The 21,234-nt window shown below is 40.2% G+C and overlaps 10 protein-coding genes across 10 annotated transcripts; 5 read left to right on the top strand and 5 right to left on the bottom strand.

The window, feature by feature from the left end:
• Positions 1-118: 118 nt before the first annotated feature.
• On the top strand, positions 119-1,981 carry PAS_chr2-1_0773 (Protein with a role in cellular adhesion and filamentous growth; the record flags this gene model as incomplete). Its single annotated transcript, XM_002491663.1, has 1 exon — positions 119-1,981. One exon carries the CDS (start codon positions 119-121, stop codon positions 1,979-1,981), a length of 1,863 nt encoding a protein of 620 aa, XP_002491708.1.
• A 97-nt stretch (positions 1,982-2,078) lies between these two features.
• On the bottom strand, positions 2,079-3,452 carry PAS_chr2-1_0772 (Component of the mannan polymerase I; the record flags this gene model as incomplete). The annotated part of the gene is made up of 1 exon (XM_002491662.1): positions 2,079-3,452. The coding sequence occupies one exon, from the start codon at positions 3,450-3,452 to the stop codon at positions 2,079-2,081; it is 1,374 nt and encodes a 457-aa protein (XP_002491707.1).
• A 137-nt stretch (positions 3,453-3,589) lies between these two features.
• Positions 3,590-5,383, bottom strand: PAS_chr2-1_0771 (Phosphoglucomutase, catalyzes interconversion of glucose-1-phosphate and glucose-6-phospate; the record flags this gene model as incomplete). Its single annotated transcript, XM_002491661.1, has 1 exon — positions 3,590-5,383. The coding sequence occupies one exon, from the start codon at positions 5,381-5,383 to the stop codon at positions 3,590-3,592; it is 1,794 nt and encodes a 597-aa protein (XP_002491706.1).
• Positions 5,384-6,083: 700 nt separating this feature from the next.
• On the top strand, positions 6,084-7,002 carry PAS_chr2-1_0887 (uncharacterized protein; the record flags this gene model as incomplete). Its single annotated transcript, XM_002491660.1, has 2 exons — positions 6,084-6,435; positions 6,479-7,002. The coding sequence occupies 2 exons, from the start codon at positions 6,084-6,086 to the stop codon at positions 7,000-7,002; spliced, it is 876 nt and encodes a 291-aa protein (XP_002491705.1).
• Positions 7,003-7,971: 969 nt separating this feature from the next.
• Positions 7,972-9,426, top strand: PAS_chr2-1_0770 (Uridine/cytidine kinase, component of the pyrimidine ribonucleotide salvage pathway; the record flags this gene model as incomplete). Its single annotated transcript, XM_002491659.1, has 1 exon — positions 7,972-9,426. The coding sequence occupies one exon, from the start codon at positions 7,972-7,974 to the stop codon at positions 9,424-9,426; it is 1,455 nt and encodes a 484-aa protein (XP_002491704.1).
• Positions 9,427-9,771: 345 nt separating this feature from the next.
• Positions 9,772-11,289, top strand: PAS_chr2-1_0769 (Pyruvate kinase; the record flags this gene model as incomplete). The annotated part of the gene is made up of 1 exon (XM_002491658.1): positions 9,772-11,289. The coding sequence occupies one exon, from the start codon at positions 9,772-9,774 to the stop codon at positions 11,287-11,289; it is 1,518 nt and encodes a 505-aa protein (XP_002491703.1).
• On the bottom strand, positions 11,286-14,162 carry PAS_chr2-1_0768 (Deoxycytidyl transferase, forms a complex with the subunits of DNA polymerase zeta, Rev3p and Rev7p; the record flags this gene model as incomplete). The annotated part of the gene is made up of 1 exon (XM_002491657.1): positions 11,286-14,162. The coding sequence occupies one exon, from the start codon at positions 14,160-14,162 to the stop codon at positions 11,286-11,288; it is 2,877 nt and encodes a 958-aa protein (XP_002491702.1).
• A 311-nt stretch (positions 14,163-14,473) lies between these two features.
• Positions 14,474-16,480, bottom strand: PAS_chr2-1_0767 (acetate--CoA ligase; the record flags this gene model as incomplete). The annotated part of the gene is made up of 1 exon (XM_002491656.1): positions 14,474-16,480. The coding sequence occupies one exon, from the start codon at positions 16,478-16,480 to the stop codon at positions 14,474-14,476; it is 2,007 nt and encodes a 668-aa protein (XP_002491701.1).
• Positions 16,481-17,469: 989 nt separating this feature from the next.
• On the top strand, positions 17,470-19,668 carry PAS_chr2-1_0765 (Putative FAD transporter; the record flags this gene model as incomplete). Its single annotated transcript, XM_002491655.1, has 1 exon — positions 17,470-19,668. One exon carries the CDS (start codon positions 17,470-17,472, stop codon positions 19,666-19,668), a length of 2,199 nt encoding a protein of 732 aa, XP_002491700.1.
• A 223-nt stretch (positions 19,669-19,891) lies between these two features.
• PAS_chr2-1_0764 (Hypothetical protein) lies at positions 19,892-21,013 on the bottom strand (the record flags this gene model as incomplete). Its single annotated transcript, XM_002491654.1, has 1 exon — positions 19,892-21,013. One exon carries the CDS (start codon positions 21,011-21,013, stop codon positions 19,892-19,894), a length of 1,122 nt encoding a protein of 373 aa, XP_002491699.1.
• Positions 21,014-21,234: the final 221 nt, after the last annotated feature.

Here is a 21,234-nt window from a genome sequence, read left to right as displayed (position 1 = left end):
GGATCGCGCTCGATGATATATGTATAATGTAATGTACACATAAAATGTTGGCTTTTTTCCAACTCACTTCCGAAACCTTTTTTCTGATCTGAACGTTCACTATCGGATCGTCTTAACAATGCGATTGTTATTATGCATGTTGCTGCTTTCGATAAAGATGGTCGAAGGCTTCTATCTACCAGGGGTTGCTCCCACCACTTATAGCAGAAATGATTCTGTTCCACTACTGGTGAACCATATCACTCCCTCACTAAAAACTTCCTCCAAAAAATACGTTTATTCTTACGATTATTATTTTCCTCGGTTTCACTTCTGCAAACCAGATGGCGGGCCTCATAAGCAATCTGAATCACTGGGAGCTATAATTTTTGGTGACCGTATCTTCAACTCGCCCTTTGAGATCAGTATGTTGGAGAACAAAACTTGCGAGACTCTTTGCTCTCCCACGTATTCAAAAACAGACGCCTTATTTGTCAATAAAAACATTAGAGCTGGTTTCAAACACAACTGGTTAATTGATGGCTTGCCTGTTGCTCAAAAAATGAATGACACAAAGACCAACACAGAGTTTTATGGATCTGGATTTGACCTCGGAAGCATAGATTCAGACATGCGTCCAAACTTGTACAATCATTATGAACTGCATATTGAATACCATCAGCGTGGAGATAATGAGTTCAGAATAGTTGGTGTGACTGTATTACCGTTTTCATTAGATTACGGGGATAATACTTCAACCTGCAATGCCGACCTAAGCAATTTTTCACCTGTTAGTTTGAACATTCACCATGATACTAAAGTCACGTTCACGTATTCTGTATTTTTCATCCCCTCAGAAACAGCATGGGCTACTCGCTGGGATAAGTATCTTCACGTATACGATCCCAAAATTCAGTGGTTTGCTTTGGTCAACTTTTCAGTGATTGTTTTGCTACTATCTATTATAATGTCGCATATTCTTGTTAGAAGCTTACGAAATGATATTCGCAAATACAACGAAGTTGATCTAGATGAAGATGTTATGGATGAAACCGGATGGAAATTGATTCATGGAGATGTGTTCAGGGCACCTAAGAAAAAACTAATCTTGTGCGTTTTAGTTGGTTCTGGAGTCCAGATGCTGTTAATGGCCTTCACCACTACATTTTTTGCCTTGCTAGGACTACTATCTCCTTCAAATAGGGGCTCTTTATCCACGGTAATGATCATATTTTATGCCACATTTGGATCGGTGGGATCATTTGTATCTGCCAATCTTTATAAGACCTTCCAAGGTGAAGACTGGAAGAAAAACATGCTCCTCAATCCAGTTCTTGTACCTGGCGCCATATTTCTGGTCTTTATTGGTTTAAACTTTGTACTCATTGCCGTGCACTCCTCGGGCGCCGTTCCCATTGGAACACTATTTGCTATTGTATTCATTTGGTTCATTTTTAGCGTGCCTTTGTCCGTGGCAGGTTCTTTTTTTGGTAGTAAGAAAACTATTTTCATTAATCCAACAAAAGTGAATCAAATTCCAAGACAAATACCTCCGCAACCATGGTATTTGAGGACTTACATGCTTGCACTGCTTGCTGGTGTGTTTCCATTTGGTGCCATCTCTATTGAGATGTATTTCATTTATTCTTCCTTGTGGTTCAACAGAATATATTACATGTTTGGATTCCTATTCTTCTGCTTTATACTGATGCTAGCAACGACTATCCTAGTGACAGTCTTGCTAATGTACTACACTTTATGCAATGAGAACTACCACTGGCAGTGGAAATCTTTCTTTGTTGGTGCAGGAATCTCTGTATATGTCTTCGTACATGCTCTACTTCTATCTAAGTTTAGATTAAGTGGGCTGGCGTCTACTTTGTTGTATGTTGGCTACTCGTTATTGATGAGTGCGGCTATGGGGTTGATTTGCGGGAGTGTTGCATTTCTTGCAGTGATGCTATTTATTTTCAAAATTTATTCTCAGATCAAAATTGACTGATTGACTGATTAGTTTCATGATTCACTGAAAACGTTTACGTGAATAGATGTATCATAGTTGACGGTTTACGTGTAACAGTAGAAGTAGCACGCTCAAATTATTGTTTATTATTTTCGCTTGCCTTGTAGTGTTTCATTTGCTTTAGATCGTCCACACTTGGTTCATAAATATGCCATAACGTGTAATGTGGGGTACCTCCGACTCTGAATCCCATCTTTTTAGCCATTTTTCCAAAAGCCTCTGTTTCAGCATGGTTTTCAAAGGTAAAGGCGCTGAAGTGTGCACCTTTTCTAAAAAGTTCAGCTCTGGCCAGAATCGACACTCCCCCAACACCATCCAAATCTATGATATCATCAGGGTTGCCCTCATTTGACCTAAGATAAGCAAGGTGTACTCTCCAGGTTGGATACTCGGCATAGCCTTCCACTATAACATCGTCTTCATCTAGCGAAGAGGCTAATTCTCTGGCAGCATCAGACTCTATCCAGGCATTCAAATCGTACGGTTGCTCGTTCCCGAGAAATTCTGGGAGTGGTCGCCAAACATTAGGTATAATAACGTCAAACCCCTGATCTCGGAACTTCATCAAATCTTGAATAACGCTGCCTGGAGATGACTCAATATCAGCATCTCTCCAATATACCCACGAATGATAAGGCTTCAAAGCGGCGGATAACAACCAATTTCTAGCCCTTCCCATCAGCTTACGTCTAATTCCCTGAACCTTGACATCATGTCTGTCGTTGAATCCTTGGCCAACTGCCTGACCAAAGTCTTTTTGAAAAATCTGGACAGTTCTAAACGGTTTTTCAAACTCAGAATGATAAGGAGGGGAATATGCCTTTAAAATAGACTCTCCATATCCCGGTTTCATAAAATTTTTGAACAGAAATGACGAAGGGAGTGTACATCCCGGATATTTTCCCTCTAAATCCTGAAGGTGAGTTAACAGTGTTCCATTTTGTAATAACAAGCTGAAATCTGAGACTGTTGCCAATGTAGAGTCTCCACTAGAACAATCGCTAACTAAAAATGCCACATCAACCAAAGAATGGGGATAGGTCATATTCATCATGTTCAGAAACATGAAAGGAAGCACGTCTTCGGCGTTTCGCAATGGTATTAACATCAGGATTACCTCCTCATTGGTCACCCCCGTTGAGGTTCCCTCAAATAAATTCAGATCATAAAACTCTGTTTTATCGATACTCTGTTTATCTACCTCAAACAGTTTGCGATATTGGTCCATATCTTGAAGTATAGTAGAATGAATATCACTTTTTGATCCAGTGTTGTGTATCCCATGTTCTTTCAAATAAAACCAGGTCAATAATAACAAAAGAAAGACAACGATAATAACAGGAACCCGACTTATGCGATTCACGATGGAAAAAGATTTTTTTGCTTTAGCAGAATGACTACCGCATATACGTGTTAGTAGAAATAGCAGGAAAAAATCTCCTGGAAACATACATAGGTAAGTCAGTTTTCTTGTAATGATCTTTGAATAATACCATTTATTTGATAAGTAAAAATGGTCGCTGCTTCAAATAGATAGTAAATAAAACCATCGCGAAAACATATATATGTGATCAAGCCTTCCATTTACTAAGCTACAAAGCTAGAAACTAGACCAGTGGTCTCTGTTTTGAACCATTCAGAATCTAGTAACTTCCAAACTTCGTGTGAAACTTGTGATGCCTTTTTTTCGGTATTGCTGCAACTCTCAATGTAAACTTTTAATTTGGGCTCGGTTCCAGAACTCCGAACTGTAAAGCGAACTGTATCCTCGTCGTCACTTCGCATAACAGCAGTAATCATTTGGGTAGTTCTGTCTACAGGGAGAAGAGGTAAATGATCCTTCGTACTGGAATCATAGCCCGTGGTTAGGTCTCTCCATGCTGAAATAGTAAATCGTCCTAGCTTATCGGGATAGGGTTTTTCAAGGTCAGTATCAGCGTCTCTTAAACGCCTGATATTTTCGTTGAAGATTGTTTTGATTGAAGATAAGTTGGGTATACGATAGTAACCATTACACTCTTTGAAATACCCGTATTTCTTGAATCCTTCTTCCAGTTTGAGAACAGCAGAAGTTCCGCTTTTAATCCAGTGATCATACATTTGCAGAAACAATACCAAAGCAGAGATTCCATCTTTATCATGAATTGGAGGGAGCATGAAACCTATGGCCTCTTCAAAAGCAAATGGCACATTATACCCGCTCTTCTCTAGCTCTATGGCCTTGTTTCCAATCCACTTGAACCCCGTAAGCGTATCTATATAGTTAACCCCTAAGGTGGCAGCCATGGATGATATCATCTGCGAAGACACTGTTGAATTGAGTAAATACGTAGAAGAGTATCTTTCCCGAGGAATCTGTGATATAATGTACTCTGCGAATAGATATCCAAGCTCATTACCAGTCAACTGTCTCCAATTGCCATTATCCTTAACAGCAGCTGAGAACCGATCGGCATCTGGATCGTTGGCCAAGAGAAGATCAATTCCTTCAGCATCTGCTTTTGCTTTTGCCATGTCTAATGCACTGGCCTCTTCTGGATTTGGAAATTCAACTGTTCCAAAATCGGGATCTGGTTGAGATTGTTCTTCTACTGAGATAAGTGAGTCGATGCCCATTTTCTGGCAAGCAGCGGTTACAATCTTTAATCCGACACCGTGCAAGGGTGTGTACACAAATCGAGTACGTGGACTGATTTGGGTAGTTATCACTTGTGTGGTTAAACGTTGAAGATAAAGACTAAAAACTTCTTCCATACAATAATGAATACAAGATATGCTTTCAGCGTGGTCGAATGCAGCCTTAAAATTCCAAGCTCCCTCAATAGGGTGAGTGTTCACTAGAATTTCATCCTGGATTCTCCTATCATGAGGAGGGATGATCTGGCATCCGTTTTTCCAATAAACTTTGTAGCCATTATCTGCTGATGGATTATGACTTGCAGTGATCATAATTCCACCAAAAGATTTATAGTAGTCGACAGCAAACGGAACAAATGGAGTTGGGATATCACCACCTTCTCTATTACTTACATAATACACGCTAAATCCTTTTAGAATGAATGCTGTGGCTGTGTATTCGGCAAACTGTTTAGAGTTGTGACGATGATCATGTCCAATAACTATTGATTTACCGCCAGCTTTTGACATATAGTTGGCCAGTCCCTGAGATGCTTGTATTATCGTGAGATCATTCATTAGACTAAAACCAGCACCCATTCTACCTCGAAGTCCCGCTGTTCCAAAAGTAATTCTTCTTCGTAAGCGTTCTTCAAGAACTTTAAACTTTTCATTCTCAAGAAGTTTGAGAATCTCAGATCTAGTGGATGGATTACGATCAATGCTAAGCCATTGATGCGCTAACGCCTTAATTGATGGGGACATGATGTCAGATGTAATACCTTGTTTACCGAAATTTAGCTATCTCACGTAGCCTAGAATGGCCGCTGCTAATCGGCCTATATCTAAAACGGCATATCGAGGATCGATGAAGTTTACACGTGACGCATTCAGTGTAAGTAAATTACATGCAGTGCCGGCTACTTGACTAAAGTAAGAAAAAACTCAGAAATCAAAGAAATAACAGAAGCTGTACGACACAACGAAATAAATACAAACTTTCTTAGGATGCAATTTAACAAGAATCGTCTTATTGTCTCTCGGAAACATTCAAGAATTTCAGCCCATTATCCACATTCAGTCATGGCGCATTATTTAGATTGTGTTGTTTGATAAAAAAAGAATACAGCAAGTAACAACGAGTAGTCAGTTACTGAGATATTTTTTAGTACCGTCGATCCGGTTACGGGGAATTTAACTGCAATATATCAAACGTTAAACTGGATCGAGTTCAAAAAAACAAGCTCTAACTCAGTCAAGCTTTATGTATAGTTTCCTAATCAGGTAATTTTTTATGATCTTGTCTGTAGGTTTGATTAAATTTCCATTACATCTAAAAATAGTAACCCAGCCATCTGAAAAATGGATCTTTCGGGATTCAATATTCACAGTATAAAAGGAAGACTTCTCTTAGGATTCTGACCCGTTCATACTCATTGCTAAACATATTAAATACTGAGAAATGATGTACAGGAACTTAATAATTGCTACTGCCCTTACTTGCGGTGCATACAGTGCCTACGTGCCTTCCGAACCATGGAGCACACTGACACCTGATGCTAGCCTTGAAAGTGCCCTCAAAGATTACTCACAAACTTTTGGAATAGCTATTAAGTCCTTAGATGCCGACAAGATTAAGAGAGAGGCTGTTTCCCAGATTGGAGATGGACAGATTCAGGCGGCTACAATCACCTCATCTGAACCGAAAGTAACTGCCCAAGTAGTTTCCCAAATAGGGGACGGCCAAATTCAAGCCACGACCTCCACTTCATCAAAATCGAAAGAAACCGCTCAAGTTGTTTCCCAAATAGGTGACGGTCAAATTCAAGCCACGACCTCCACTTCATCAAAATACGAAAGAAACCGCTCAAGTTGTTTCCCAAATAGGTGACGGTCAAATTCAAGCTACGACCTCCACTTCATCGGAAGTAAAACAAACTACAGGAGTTGTCTCCCAAATAGGAGATGGCCAGATCCAAGCCACTACAGCCACTACATCTGTCGCTTCTCAGATTGGAGACGGCCAAGTGCAGGAGTCAAAACCAACGGACACATCAGAGGATAAAGGGACTTCTGATTTAGTGTCTTGCCTTACTGATTCTTCTCTTGCTTTGGTTCTTGAAAAGGGTGTGCTGACAGACGCTCAGGGTAGAATTGGTGCGATTGTGGCCAATAGGCAATTTCAATTTGATGGACCGCCACCCCAAGCTGGCACCATATATGCAGGAGGATGGTCGATTACAGACGATGCTAAGCTGGCCCTTGGTAACAGTACAACCTTCTATCAATGTCTTTCGGGTACCTTCTACAATCTCTATGACGAAAAAATTGGCGAACAGTGTGAACCAGTCGAGTTGGACATTGTAGACCTCATAGAGTGTTAGATGTTGGGTTTATGGTCATTTCATGATATTGGCTGTTCTTGTGTAAAATTTTAACTTCTTCGTATAAAATGCATCTTATTTTTTGTATCATGAAATCGTAGTGTCGATTGAGTGGCATCAAACTGGACTCTTTTCGCGTTACTAAGCTTTTGGATGTGCAATTACATTTGGCCTCAATACTAAGACCCATCTGCAGTAAAAGTTGAGACCTTAGTAAGGAAAACACATAACTTGATTACTTTGGGTCGCTAAACTTTGCAACATCAATCTGCATGGTCAGAAAACTCGTCTTCGCAGTGTACTGCACACCATAATAGTTCACATCTTTCGCGCTTCCGTCTAGTGGTATGATTTCCCCAGAAAACACACCACATCAGCCAAAGATAGCATGATTTTGAACTAAATGAGATGAAGATTATATAAATTTGACCGCAGTCTGAAGGGCTATAAATAGGGCTTAGTTCTTCTCCCCATTTAATAGTCAGAATAACTACTCTACTCTTTTCCACAATGTCAACTATCGCCCTAAAAACTGTCGCATCGCAAGCAATTAAAGCATCTAGGAATGCCAGACCAAACTATTTTGCTCTTGAAGCCAAGAGGGTTGTTCCAGCAGTTGGTACTTGGGGCGTACTTATGTTCGGCTTTTTAACATGGTCCTTTGTTCCACGTGAAATGAATAAAAGAGGCTACTGGTCAGTGTAAATCTACTTGCAACCACTTTACTTTGTATAATATTATAAATCTAATGGAACGTCGTATGATATTTTAGAAACACTATAGCAGTAAAAGGATGACACCAGCGTATGTGGATTTGTACATTATTTTTTCATCTCTTCCAGCTTATTCAGACATTCGAGTACTGTCTCAGCACTAGCTACTAAAAAAAGGATTGGCACTATTGCAAGTCTTTGCAGGCGTGAAGGCTATAATACAAAAATTATCTTTAAGATTTTTTTTCTTTAACCTATGAAACAATCAAGACTGAGACACACTGATACCATACTCCTCAATTCCAATTCTTTTTGTACTTCAAACGACTTCAACGAGCCAGCATCTGGAACTCATCCTCAATATATTCCGCCGTGGACAGAGCCCTATATTATAGGTGTTGCCGGAACTTCGGGGTCTGGTAAGACCAGTGTTGCTAAGCATATTGTGAAGGCGATCAATCAACCCTGGACAGTTGTATTGTCTCTGGATAACTTCTACAAGGTATTGACCCCGGAGCAACATATTTTGGCGGAGCATGCGCAGTATGATCTTGATTCGCCAACCGCTTTGGATTTTGATTTAATGCTTCGTTGTATTGGAGACCTTAAAACTGGAAAACCAACGCAACTGCCGGTGTATGACTTTTGCACCCATTCCCGTACAGAAAAGACTACAACGATTTATGGAGCATCTGTCATTGTGGTTGAAGGTTTGTTGGCACTCCATCATGGACAATTACTGGATTTAATGGATACAAAAGTTTTTGTGGATACTGATCTAGATATATGCATGGCTCGAAGGGTTAAAAGAGACCTGATTGAAAGGGGTAGAGATTTGGAAGGCATCCTTGACCAGTGGGATCGACATGTGAAGCCTAACACAATTCGGTATGTGATCCCCAGCTCCAAGAATGCGGATTTGATCCTACCTCGCAGCACTGATAATAAAATTGCACTTGATATGATTATTCGCCATATCAATAACCAGTTGGAACAAAAGTCATTGGTTCACCTGAAAAGACTTCAAGAGCTGGGGCAGATATCTAACGATGAGACTCTCATGAACCGGATAGCACGTTTGCCGCTAACAAATCAGTTAAAATGTATAAGTACCATTCTTTTTGACAGAGAAACTTCTCGTACAGAGTTCATCTTTTACTTTGATCGGGTTGCTAACATGCTGATCCATCTGGCATTGGAACAGGTAGAGTTCGGACCCTCGCAAGATGAGGTATTGACCCCGCAATACCATTGCCTAACTGATGCGATACGACCGTTACAATCGGTTGTCGTTGTGACTATGGTACGGACAGGTGATGTATTTATGAATTCAATCAGAAAAACTATTCCAGATGTAAGAGTTGGTAAGTTGCTAATTCAATCAGACCTAATTACAGGCGAACCTCAATTGCATACAAAGTCGCTGCCTCCATGTGAACAAACTACCAAGCTACTATTATTCGATGCGCACATTATATCGGGGGCCGCAGCAATTATGGGCATTCAAGTACTTCTGGACCATGGTATTGAAGAAGGTAATATCGTGATTGTAAGTTATCTTGCAGAAGAAGCTGGCCTACGTCGCATACTGAACGCTTTCCAAAAGGTTACTATTATCGTAGGCTTATCCTCTGGGAGGATGACCTCATTATTGAAAGAGCCAATGTTTCGTACACGGTTCATCGACGATTACTACTTCGGCAGTACGTAGTTCAGTGTGCGGGATACTGTATTCCGCTCGGGGTTCTAAAGAAATTGTTTAAACTAAACCAAATCGGATCAGAGGTTCCGTACGTTTTTCACATTCAAGGATGAGGGTTTTCCACGAGTGAACTATTACTCCGGTCTCCCACCATCATTTGCGGAATGAAACCTTTTGTGCTGAGATTGTATAGGGCGTGGGGACGGACGCTTCTTAACCGTTCCCCTAGAATGTCGTCCCCTGATCAAAATTTAATGGCATCCAACTTTGCTGTAATAGGTATATATAACCTAGCAGGCGACCGTTCATGTACAGTAAATTGTTTTAGACTTTTTTTTAACTGAAATCAATCCAATGTCAACTTCTTCAAAACTTGGATGGCTATCCAAACTGGATGTATCATCCACTCCAGAGCGCAATCTTCGCCGATCTTCCATTATTGGTACGATTGGTCCTAAGACTAACAGTCCAGAAGTACTTGTCAGTCTGAGACAGGCTGGGCTTAATATTGTTAGAATGAACTTCTCTCATGGTTCTTACGAGTACCATCAATCAGTTGTGGACAATGCCAGAAAATCAGAGGAAATATATCCTGGTAGACCGCTTGCAATTGCTTTGGACACCAAGGGTCCTGAAATCAGAACAGGAACTACCAAAGGTGAAACAGATTATGCAATTCCTATGGGACATGAAATGATATTCACCACAGATTTGTCTTTCGCAAAGTCTAGCGATGACAAAGTGATGTTCATTGATTATAAGAACATTACAAAGGTTATTGAACCTGGAAAGATTATTTATGTGGATGATGGTGTTCTTTCATTTGAAGTTTTAGAAGTCGTTGATGAAAACACTCTCAAAGTCAGATCTATCAATGCTGGTGCAATTTCATCCCATAAAGGTGTCAATTTACCTAACACAGACGTGGACTTGCCAGCTCTTAGTGAAAAAGACAAGCAAGATCTGAGGTTTGGTGTGAAAAACAAAGTCAACATGGTATTTGCATCCTTCATTCGTTGTGCTAATGATATCAAGGAGATTCGCCATGTTCTCGGAGAAGATGGCAAACAGATCCAGATTATTGCTAAGATTGAGAACCAGCAAGGAGTTAACAATTTTGATGAAATCCTGGAAGTCACTGATGGTGTCATGGTCGCTAGAGGAGATCTAGGTATTGAAATCCCTGCACCTCAGGTATTTGTTGTTCAGAAGCAATTGATTGCCAAGTGCAATCTGGCAGGTAAACCCGTAATCTGTGCTACCCAAATGTTAGAATCTATGACTTACAATCCTAGGCCAACAAGAGCCGAGGTTTCGGACGTTGGAAATGCTATTTTGGATGGCGCCGATTGTGTGATGTTATCCGGGGAAACTGCCAAGGGAAACTACCCTCATGAGGCTGTTGCTATGATGCACCACACTGCTCTAATTGCAGAGTCAGCTATTGCTTACCTTCCACACTACAACGAAATCAAGGATCTTGCTCGTGGTCTTATTAACACAGTTGAAACTATTGCTATTGCCGCTGTTTCTGCTCACTTTGAACAAAATGCCAAGGCCATTGTTGTGCTTTCTACTTCAGGAACTTCAGCAAGAATGATTTCTAAGTATAGACCGAATTGCCCAATCCTTATGGTAACCAGAAATGATGAGGCAGCAAGATATTCTCATCTCTATCGTGGAGTATATCCATTCATCTATAAACAGGAAGTTAATGATAACTGGCAACAAGATGTTGAAGAACGTTTACAATATGCCATCACTGAAGCCATTGGCATGGGAATATTGAAAAAAGGTGATGCTATCGTTGCAGTACAGGGGTGGACCAAGGGACTGGGTCACACCAATACTATGCGCGTTGTTTTTGCTTAAGTAGTGTCAATACATGCGCCCTTTTGGACTAGGTTGGTTTTGAGCATATTTAATAGCTCTCCTCTAATCTTTCGCCAATCACTCTCATTGTTAGTATCATTGTCAACTAACTCGCTTGAGTTTAAACTACAGGTTATGATATCTGCTAGTGACAACACTTCATAAATCTTTTCATTCAGGATTAATTTGTGAATGAAACCGTAAAAGACATCTAGGTCATTCTCATGAATACCGATTGGCTTCTCGTTTTCATTTTCAAAACTGAACCGAACCCAATCTTTCAAGAGATTTTTCCAATCTTCGAACTCATAGAATGTCTGAATGCCTAAATTGTAGTGCTTGTTGAACGTCTTCGTTTTCTCGGAAGCCCAGTAGGAGTTCACAAGGGTTTTCTGTCCCTCCATAGTTAAACCACTTAGTTCAGTCTTCTGGTGAATTACAGAATCCCCTAAATTTTCAATTGGAATATTCAACGTTAGTTTGTTTAATGTTCTTTGGTTACTAATTAGATCAATCCTCTTGTTCTGGGTTTCTGGCCGCACTTTACCAATCTTTTTGAGAGATCTATTTTGAAGTAGACAATTGCGATTGCGATTCTTTTTTGGACTTTTCTCAAATAACTGCTCAACACTACGTCTCTCTAGTTCAAGTTTAATTTCTTGCTGAAACTCGTTAGGCAAAGCTTTGAAGGCGTCAAGATCTACAAGATGCTTCTGCAGAAGTTTTTGTAAAGTTTCTTTTGCTGGAGAGTAGTGAGGGAAAACAGAACCACCTTTGAGTACATTCTGTTCGATGCCTTGCACTTTTTTTTCTTTAGGCTTTTTGGCTTCGAATTGTAATTGCTTTTGGTCCACAGCTGAAGTTGCGTCACTATCACACTTTTGCAGTTCACTAATGGTCACAGAAACACCTCTGAGATCAGCAATTGCAACCCCAATTATGCGGTATAATGATTTCAACTCTGTGGCTATTAGACCAACCTCTCTTGTTGGTGCTCCTAAGTTGGTACTTTTTGATAAAAAGTCACATAGGCCCATTCCAAGGTATTTTGGAGGATCTATTGGAGCTCCCTTCGTTCTCCTTGCAAGTTTGAGCATTAACCGAGCGCCCACAAATCCTAATCTGAGTAGTCTTTGACAAATATGGTCAGCTACCCGACTTAAAAACTCATCAACCTGAGTCTGCTTTTCAAATCTTATTCCCCAATTTACATCGATAGAAATACTTTTCCGTATGAACTTGGAAGGATTTTTAGAGATGTCAATATCAGTATCATCTAAACCTTGACAGTAGCCAAACAACTTCGTGCCAGTTTTAATACCAAAAAACTTGACCATTGTGTCTCTAGATACCGAACTCAAATTAGAAATAGTTACAGTTTCTTTAGAACCTTTGTTTAGATGATTTGAAAGCCTATCCTCTATTTTGCGTCCAATACCAGGTAGCTGTTTCACTGGAATATTTTTAAGAAAATTTCCAACATTATTAGGCTGGAAGAAGAAAAAAATTCCATTTGGTTTAGCCTTTCGAAGGCAGAGTTTGGCAAGTAAAACGTTATAGGAAGCACCAATACTAACTGTACAGCCAGTTAACACGTAAATTTTGTTCCTAAGTTTTTCACATATATTCAGTAACGTAGATTCTTCGTCATCGATTGATGATAGCCCAATCAAGGCTTCGTCTACAGAAACGGGAAAAATACAATCCGGTTCTATCCTAGTCAGCTCTTCATAAAAAATTTTTGACTTCTCCTCATATAATTTGAAGTCATAGTCTAGAATCTTAAGCTCCGGGCAAAGTTCTAGAGCTCTGTTAACCCACATTCCATTAGAAACACCAAACTTTCTAGCAGCATAATTGCAACTGGATACATCAGAAGAGCCCTTTCCACCGTGACTTACAGCAATAGGTTCATTTGCAAAATCAATATCGGGATGAGATAAAGCCGAGACTGCCGCAAAGAAGCAGTCAAAATCGATATGCATAATTATCTTTGGCTTCGTTCTGAGTGTTTGAGATACTTTACTAGCTCTCAAAGCTTCTTGCTGAAATTTTTCCCTCAAATCTGCTTTCCAAGTGGACAAATGATGTAATCTGGAGTTCTCAAAGAAAAATTTTAAAAACTCTGGATGTGTAGCATCAATCGGTCTATTGAGTGGTAGGCTTTTTTCCTTCAATTCACGATCTGATTCCAAAACCTTTTGATCATACTGTGGACTGAATAGAGTGTATTTGGTCCAATCCAGAATCTTCTTCTCCTTTATACTATCAGTAATCCATTCTGGTTTAATTACTTTGAAGTTTTTGAACTCTATTATCTTTCTTGGAGTAATGTTGGAGGCAATCACATGAGTGGCATTAGACTTAGCACCAAGATAATTCAAGAATACTCCTCCATGCAAAATAATCATTCTATGGAGCTGGGTTATATCTGGATCTGTCCTTCCGTTAACATAGATCACACAATTAGAAAAAATGGGAGGAAACTGGTTTGAATTCTTTGTGCGCCACTGTACATACTGATCATCTTTCTCCTGCTGCTTTAATTTCTTGTGATAGAAATAGGTTTCATAATCTCCAAATTTCAGTTCCTTTGTTTCTTTATGATCAGGTTGTTGGTCGACTAATTCAGTGAGGGATGCGTCTAATGTGCCTTGCGATTTTGTATCGTTTAAAAAAGGTGTCTTTCTTGGTGGCGAAATGTCGTCACATTCCATAAACTCATCTTTGGCCAAGTCATCAAAACTGGGATCTTCAACAAGATTATCATTAGAGAATTGTGTTGAGGAAAATGTTCCATTAAAGGCTTCAAATGTTGAATCTCCGATTTCTTGCTCGTTTGACTTGGGTTGTGAATTTGAATTCTTATTCATTCTAGGCTGTGAAATAGCTTTGATAAATGATCACCCCTCATACAAAATGCTACTAGTCCCACTATGAAACTGCAACGTTTTCTGATTTGTTGAAACGAAGGTAAACCTAGTTCACATTTACCAAATACTGAACTATCTATGTGTGAGAAAAAGTTCTCCCAAGGTGGTAGGTATGGTGTCTTCGAGGCTTCCTCCCAAAATAGCAATAGTAGCGATAAGGTAAACTAATAAAACTATACTACATATTTGACTACTGCTTCACGATAATAAAATAGATATGTGAAATAGAAGTGTAAGTCCTAATCAGATGCTCATTTGCGGGCATCCCTTTTAACGGTAGAGATTATCTCTTCCACAATCGAAGGGTTTGAAAGAGTTGAAATGTCGCCCAGAGAGTCTTCCTCTCCAGCCAAAACCTTTCTGAGAATACGTCTCATTATCTTACCTGATCTGGTCTTTGGAAGATCACTTACCAAGATGATGAGTTTAGGTGCAGCGAATGGTCCAATCTCTTTTCTGACAGTAAGGATTAACTCCTTTTTCACTTCCGCTGGATTGTCGACGTCCTTCTTCAAAGACACAAACGCGGCCACAGCAGAACCAGTCAGCTCGTCAGGGAATCCGACGACAGCAGACTCTCCTACCAAATTGTGTTCGATTAGAGCGCTTTCAATCTCGGCAGTAGACAATCTGTGACCTGACACATTAACAACATCATCAACTCTACCCAGAACCCAATAAAATCCTTCCTGATCTCTGGCAGCTCCATCACCAGTGAAGTAATAACCTTCATATGGCCTGAGATATGTATCCAGGAAACGGTTGTAGTCCTTCCAGACTGTTCTAGCCATAGATGGCCATGGATTTCTGATAGCCAAAACACCTTCAACATTATTACCTTTGAGTTCCTCTCCAGTAGTAGCATCTAGAATAACCGGATCAATACCGAAGAAGGGGAAAGATGCTGAACCTGGTTTGGTCTTTGACACACCAGCTATTGGAGCAATAATGTGAGAACCAGTCTCTGTTTGCCAATACGTATCACAAATATGAGCTTTTCCTCTTCCAACATACTCGTTGTACCATTCCCAAACTTCAGCGGCTATAGGTTCACCAACGGAACCCAAAACCCTGATTGAAGACAAATCATGATTCTGGACATACTTGCTACCAGCTCTCTTCAGCAACCTAAGAGCAGTTGGTGCTACATAAAACTGAGTAACTTTGTGTTTGTCAACGATATCCCAATAACGTGAATAGTCTGGGTAAGCTGGGGTGCCCTCAAAAACAACTGTCGTAGCCCCGTTTAAAAGTGGACCGTAAACTACATAAGAATGCCCTGTGATCCAGCCCACATCACCAGCAGTGAATAAAATATCATCACCCTGAACATCAAAGACATACTTGGTGGTCAAAAGAGCTCCCAGTAAGTAGCCAGCAGTTGAATGCTGGATACCTTTAGGCTTTCCGGTAGAGCCAGAAGTGTAAAGCAAAAATGAAGTATCTTCAGATCTAACATTCACTGGGGGAGAGTACGGAACATGCTTAATGATTTCCTCGTGCCACCAAAGATCACGACCCTCAACCCATGGAAGATGTGGTGTACCTGTTCTTTTGAAGACCAGCACATTACGAACATCTGGGCAAGACTTCAGAGCCTCGTCAACAATCTTCTTAGTCTCGATGATCTTCCCACCTCTCAGAGATTCATCAGAAGTGATAACAATTCTAGAATCAGCATCCAATATACGATCACGTAGAGAACCAGCTGAAAAACCTGCGAAGACAACAGAGTGGATAGCACCGATTCTAACGATAGCCAATAAAGTGGTGATAGCTTCTGGAACCATAGGCAGGTAAACAGCAACAGTGTCACCCTTTTTCACACCCAGGTCAGTCAATACTTGGGCAATTCGACAAACATCCTTCAGCAACTCTCCATAGGTAACCGTACGGCCTTGATTAGGTTCATCAGCCTCATAAATAATGGCAGGTTTGTCTGGATTCTTTAAAGCATGTCTATCAACACAGTTGTACGACGCGTTCAACTCACCATTCAGAAACCAAGCGGCGGAGTCACCATTCTGAAATCCATTACCAGGTGGGTAACGAGCGTCAGTGAAAGGAGTAGCCCATGACAAGAATTCCTTTGCTTTTTCTCCAAAAAACTTTGAGGGGTTCTCGATGGACTGATTGTACAGCTTCAAGTATTCTTCCCAACCGCCTGGTATATTAGGAGTTCCAGGGTGTCTTTCAAAGAATCCCTTTGGTGGGTCAATGGAATTTTCATGAAGTAAGTGTTCGTTATCTAATGGCATAATTGATCAACAACTAAGTCGTATCCTTTGTAAAAAAAAACTTTATAAAGATAGTAGAAAGAAAGAAAGAAAGAAGAAAATGGGGGACCATTCTTACCTTTTTATAACACGAATGCTCTCCGTCACATATTGTACGAGACCTACTTCAGAGTCAAGACTCAAGAAAAATAGATGCATATACCCCTCCCGTCACCCGCTCAAACGAGATGTGAGTACAAGATGCTGGACGCCATGTCTTTACTGAGGGCATATACCCGGAACAATGGGATTTGACGTATCTCTGTGGGATATTACGAGAAATGCTGCCCCTCATGATCATCTAATAGATTTAGAGTTGGAGCCGCACGGAGTCAAGGAGGTAAAGACGATGAAGTGAAACTTATTATCGGAAATGGAGTAAAGTGGTATGTAGTATAGTATGGCCATCACACAGAAGAGAGACGCTGGTAGTAAACAACACGCTGGTGAAACTCAATTTCTTAAGATACACATTCAAAGGGAAAAACAATCCTTAGATCCTTTCTTTCAATTTTACAATAATTCAAGATACAGACCCTGACCCATAACATATCCGCACTCCGACTAATGCGAAAGGCTCAGGGTACAGAGACCGATATGCTTCAAGCTCCGAAAAAGCATGACAAATAAGTCAATTGAGGAACGAAATCATATCCCACTTCCCCATTGTAAAATGAACAACTCTGGAGTTGAGGAATGGGTCGCGAATCACCAACCTAGGAGGGGAAGAGAGAATGATGTTTTGGTCTTACGGAAGAGGGGATGACGGTAGTGTGCTGTCGGATGGCGGATGGTGGTCTTTTTTCATTTGCCCACTACCGGTATTGCTTGGTTGGTCAATTGTCAACCTTCAACCAAGCCCTGTCTACCAAATCCAGTCGCGCTATTGTCCCCCAACTGTCCTATTTTTAACGCACATACAAGCAAATTGGTCAAAACTTAGACCCTAACCAACATAACCGCTGAGCCAGATGATTTTGCTGGTAGGATTGCTTATCTACTTTTTTACCTCTGTACTAGCTGGTGGTTTTATCCAGTCCACCTCCTTGTTAACTTGCATGGAGAACTCTGGGTTGACAGCATCTTATTTCGATGTTAAATACAATCGTGATAGTGGTATTGTGGATTTTGAAATTACTGCAATTTCTACTATATCGGGATACGTTGAGGCTGAAATTGAGGTTATAGTATATGGGATAACCATTGTCAATGAGCATCTGAGTATTTGTGATCTTAATCTTCCTACCATATGCCCCCTTGCAGCTGGACATATAGATGTGGATTCATCTTATACACTCAGCACATCCATCACGTCGCAAGTGCCTGGAATTGCATATACGATTCCAGATCTTGATGCTCGTGTACGCGTTATTGCTTATTCGAACTCAACTGACACTCCGGTTGCTTGTGTTGAGGCTCTGCTGTCGAATGGAAAAACTGTCCAAACCAAGTATGCTGCCTGGCCTATTGCCGCAATTTCAGGCTTAGGTCTAATTACATCTGGTGTTATTTCCATTGTTGGGCATTCCAATACGGCAGCCCATATCGCTTCCAATTCTTTGTCATTATTTATCTACTTTCAAAGTATTGCCATCACGGCCATGATGGCAGTAAACCGCGTTCCACCAATCGCAGCTTCTTGGGCTCAAAACTTTCAGTGGTCCATGGGTATTATCTATTCAAGAGTTGTTCAGAGTATTTCCAATTGGTACGTTCAGAGCACAGGCGGAGAGTCTACTGCAATTATCAAAAATAAGCACGTTATTTCTATCAGCGTGCAAAAAATGGTAAAGAGATCCTTCGGTTATTTAGCTGCTGCTAATAATATCATCAAAAGAAGTAATTATGATATGATTCAAGACTCGTCTCTTTATACCACTGATGAAAGATCTGGTGCGTTCAACTCGAAAATTTTAGTTCTGCGGGGAATTCAGCGTGTTGCCTACTTAGCCAATATTGAAATTACCGACTTGTTTATGACGGGAATAATATTCCTTATATTCTTTGTGGTGATACTTACTTTCCTTCTATTCGTGTTCAAAGCGATTGTTGAACTACTGATTTATTTTGGAGCAATGCATCAAGGCAAGTTTGGCGAATATCGTGCAAACTGGAGCACTATTACTAAGGGTTCGTTGTATCGTCTAGCTCTTCTCTCATTCCCTCAAGTATCACTGCTTTGTCTATGGCAATGGACAGTCACTGATTCTGTGGGAACAGTTGTAGTTGCCGTTGTTTTATTCCTCGGGTTGTTTGTACTCCTTCTGCAGAGCGCAGTTAAGGTTGTTTTGACAGGAAGAAGTTCAATTCGAAACTATAAGAATCCAGCATACCTTTTGTTCGGAGATGCAAAAATTCTCAATAAATTTGGGTTCCTCTATGTGCAATTCAGGGCGGACAAATATTATTGGGTCCTTGTGCTGTTAGTATACACATTTTTGAGGTCGTTTTTTATCGCCATATTACAGGCGCATGGAAAAGTCCAGGCAGCACTTGTTTTTGCCCTAGAAACACTGTACTTTATTGGCCTATGCTGGTTAAGACCTTATATGGATAAGAGAACCAACGCGCTGAACATATTCATTTCCGTGGTAGGAGTTTTGAACTCAATTTTCTTTTTGTTTTTTTCCAAAATCTTCAACCAACCAGATGTTGTGTCCTCCGTTGCAGCCATAGTGTATTTTGTTGTTAATGCTGTATGTGCTCTTATTCTTCTGATTATGACCATAGTGACGTGTGCATTAGCTTTGGTCCGTAAGAATCCAGACACTCGCTATCAGCCAATGAAAGACGACCGTGTTTCCTTTATCCCAAGAACCACAGACGGTGGGCCCTCAGGTTTAAATAACAACGATACAGAATTGCAAGCACTGGGTGTCGCTGCAATGAGTGGTCATAGGGACTCTGGTATTTACAACCAGCTGAATATGGTGGATGACGAATCTAGTACATCCGAAAAATACCACAGACGTAACAAAAACGCATCTTACGATAACTTAGCTCAGAATAGTAACCGGAACTCATTCTCCAGCAATACAGAACCTCATCAAATGACTAGTGCTATGGAAGGTTCTATGGGCAGTCTTACAAGACCAAATAATGTCTTTTACCAAGATACTTCATATCATGGCTACGATTCTGATCGAAAACAAGACGTTAGATGGAACTAGCTTCGGGGGATTGAGAATTCATTTTGTACCATATATTGTAGGAGTGACCAATATATTCACTACTCTCAGTTTCGTTTTTTGAATCCAACGATATAATGTATATGGAAAAATGAATCGAGAAAATTGAAAATTGAGAAGTAAATCTTACATGCCTGAAGGTAGGCCCAACTTGAATATACGATCGAATCTATGCCGAATTGTCCCTGTCTCGTATGAACAAACATCAGCTGTGACAGAAGTTTGTGGGTCTACCAAAAATGCTATGATGTAAGACATTGTGCCACGTTAACTTCACGCAGTCACGGATTTCAGCAGAATTTGCGATTGTAGTAGGAACAAAGGTTGCATTAGAGGCTGCTACTCCCTCAATTCGAACCTCACTTAATTCACGTCGCTTGATTGTCTTTTCTGTGTTTATCCAATAAGCTTTTGCGTTAATTAATCGGAAATCTGTTGAAGATACTCGGTCATATTTTGAGTTCTCAAGCAATGAATGAGAAGAAATATTTTGATGAATTACATGGTCATAATGCTTGGGAACAGGGCACTTTGAGGTGTCGTGCTCATTGTCATCAAAGTATAACAATATTATGAATTCAACGCCTTTAAGCTGATTAAAGAAATCATCCAGTCTGCAAGCTAACTTTTCATGAAATTCATTGGTTTCATCGTTCTTCGGTTTCACTCTTATATCTTCAAATAAATCTTTTACCACTGAAGGAGGAGCCTTGAATGAATCTACTGGTAATGGTGCCCCAAAATCGGACTTTCTCACGGCTTTCTGTCCTTCAAAGAAAGGCTGAGTTCTTGAACGTCTACGTTGTTTAAGTAGTATAGAAATACTAATTTCATTGTTGTGTGAATTTTGCCTATGAATTTTTTGCATTCGAGTTGGTAAAAAGAATACTATCATGTCATCAATTTTAATTGTCTGTTGCTGATAAATCAGTTGTCTAGTATCTGACGTACTTAGTGAAGAATTGGTGAGCACTGGTTCTTGCAGGAATATAGTAAGCATTATGGTTCGAATGCAGCTAGTTAATTGCAAGCGAATCGTTAAGTCGATAATCATGGTATGTTCTAGGGCCTCCCTTGCAAGAGTTATCTTTCCTAAAGATGGTAGTAGCAACGTGTCTACTTCTTCTATTGGTAGTATCAAGTCGTGAGACCCAACTAGTTGTAGAAAGCTCCAAGAAATATTGTCACTGGCTAACAAAAAGGTAGTATTTTGAATTAGCGACTGTTCATCTTGTATAGATTCTCCGGTTAAAATCGTCTGGTTTGGGATGAATAAGCATGAGATTCTATTCAAAAAGAGAAACGCCAGGATTAATGCAAGTTTCATAAAACAATAAGCCAGGCAATGGTAACACTGAGCTGGAAGTGGTCAGGGATATTGCGAGAAAGAGTAACTAAACTAGCGTGAGCCTTTGCTACCCTTTGACTCTCATTCCTTCGACACAAAAAAGACGCCAACATTGAACATGTCGTGGAAAAAATCGGGCACTTCCTAGTTGAGTTCGTCACACCCTTGGCCAGTAATAGAATAATTATTCAGGTCATTAA

The sequence above is a fragment of the Komagataella phaffii genome, chromosome 2 (assembly GCF_000027005.1).
Source record: "Komagataella phaffii GS115 chromosome 2, complete sequence".
Lineage (NCBI taxonomy): Eukaryota > Fungi > Ascomycota > Pichiomycetes > Pichiales > Pichiaceae > Komagataella > Komagataella phaffii.
This window is presented reverse-complemented; position numbering and strand designations above follow the sequence as displayed.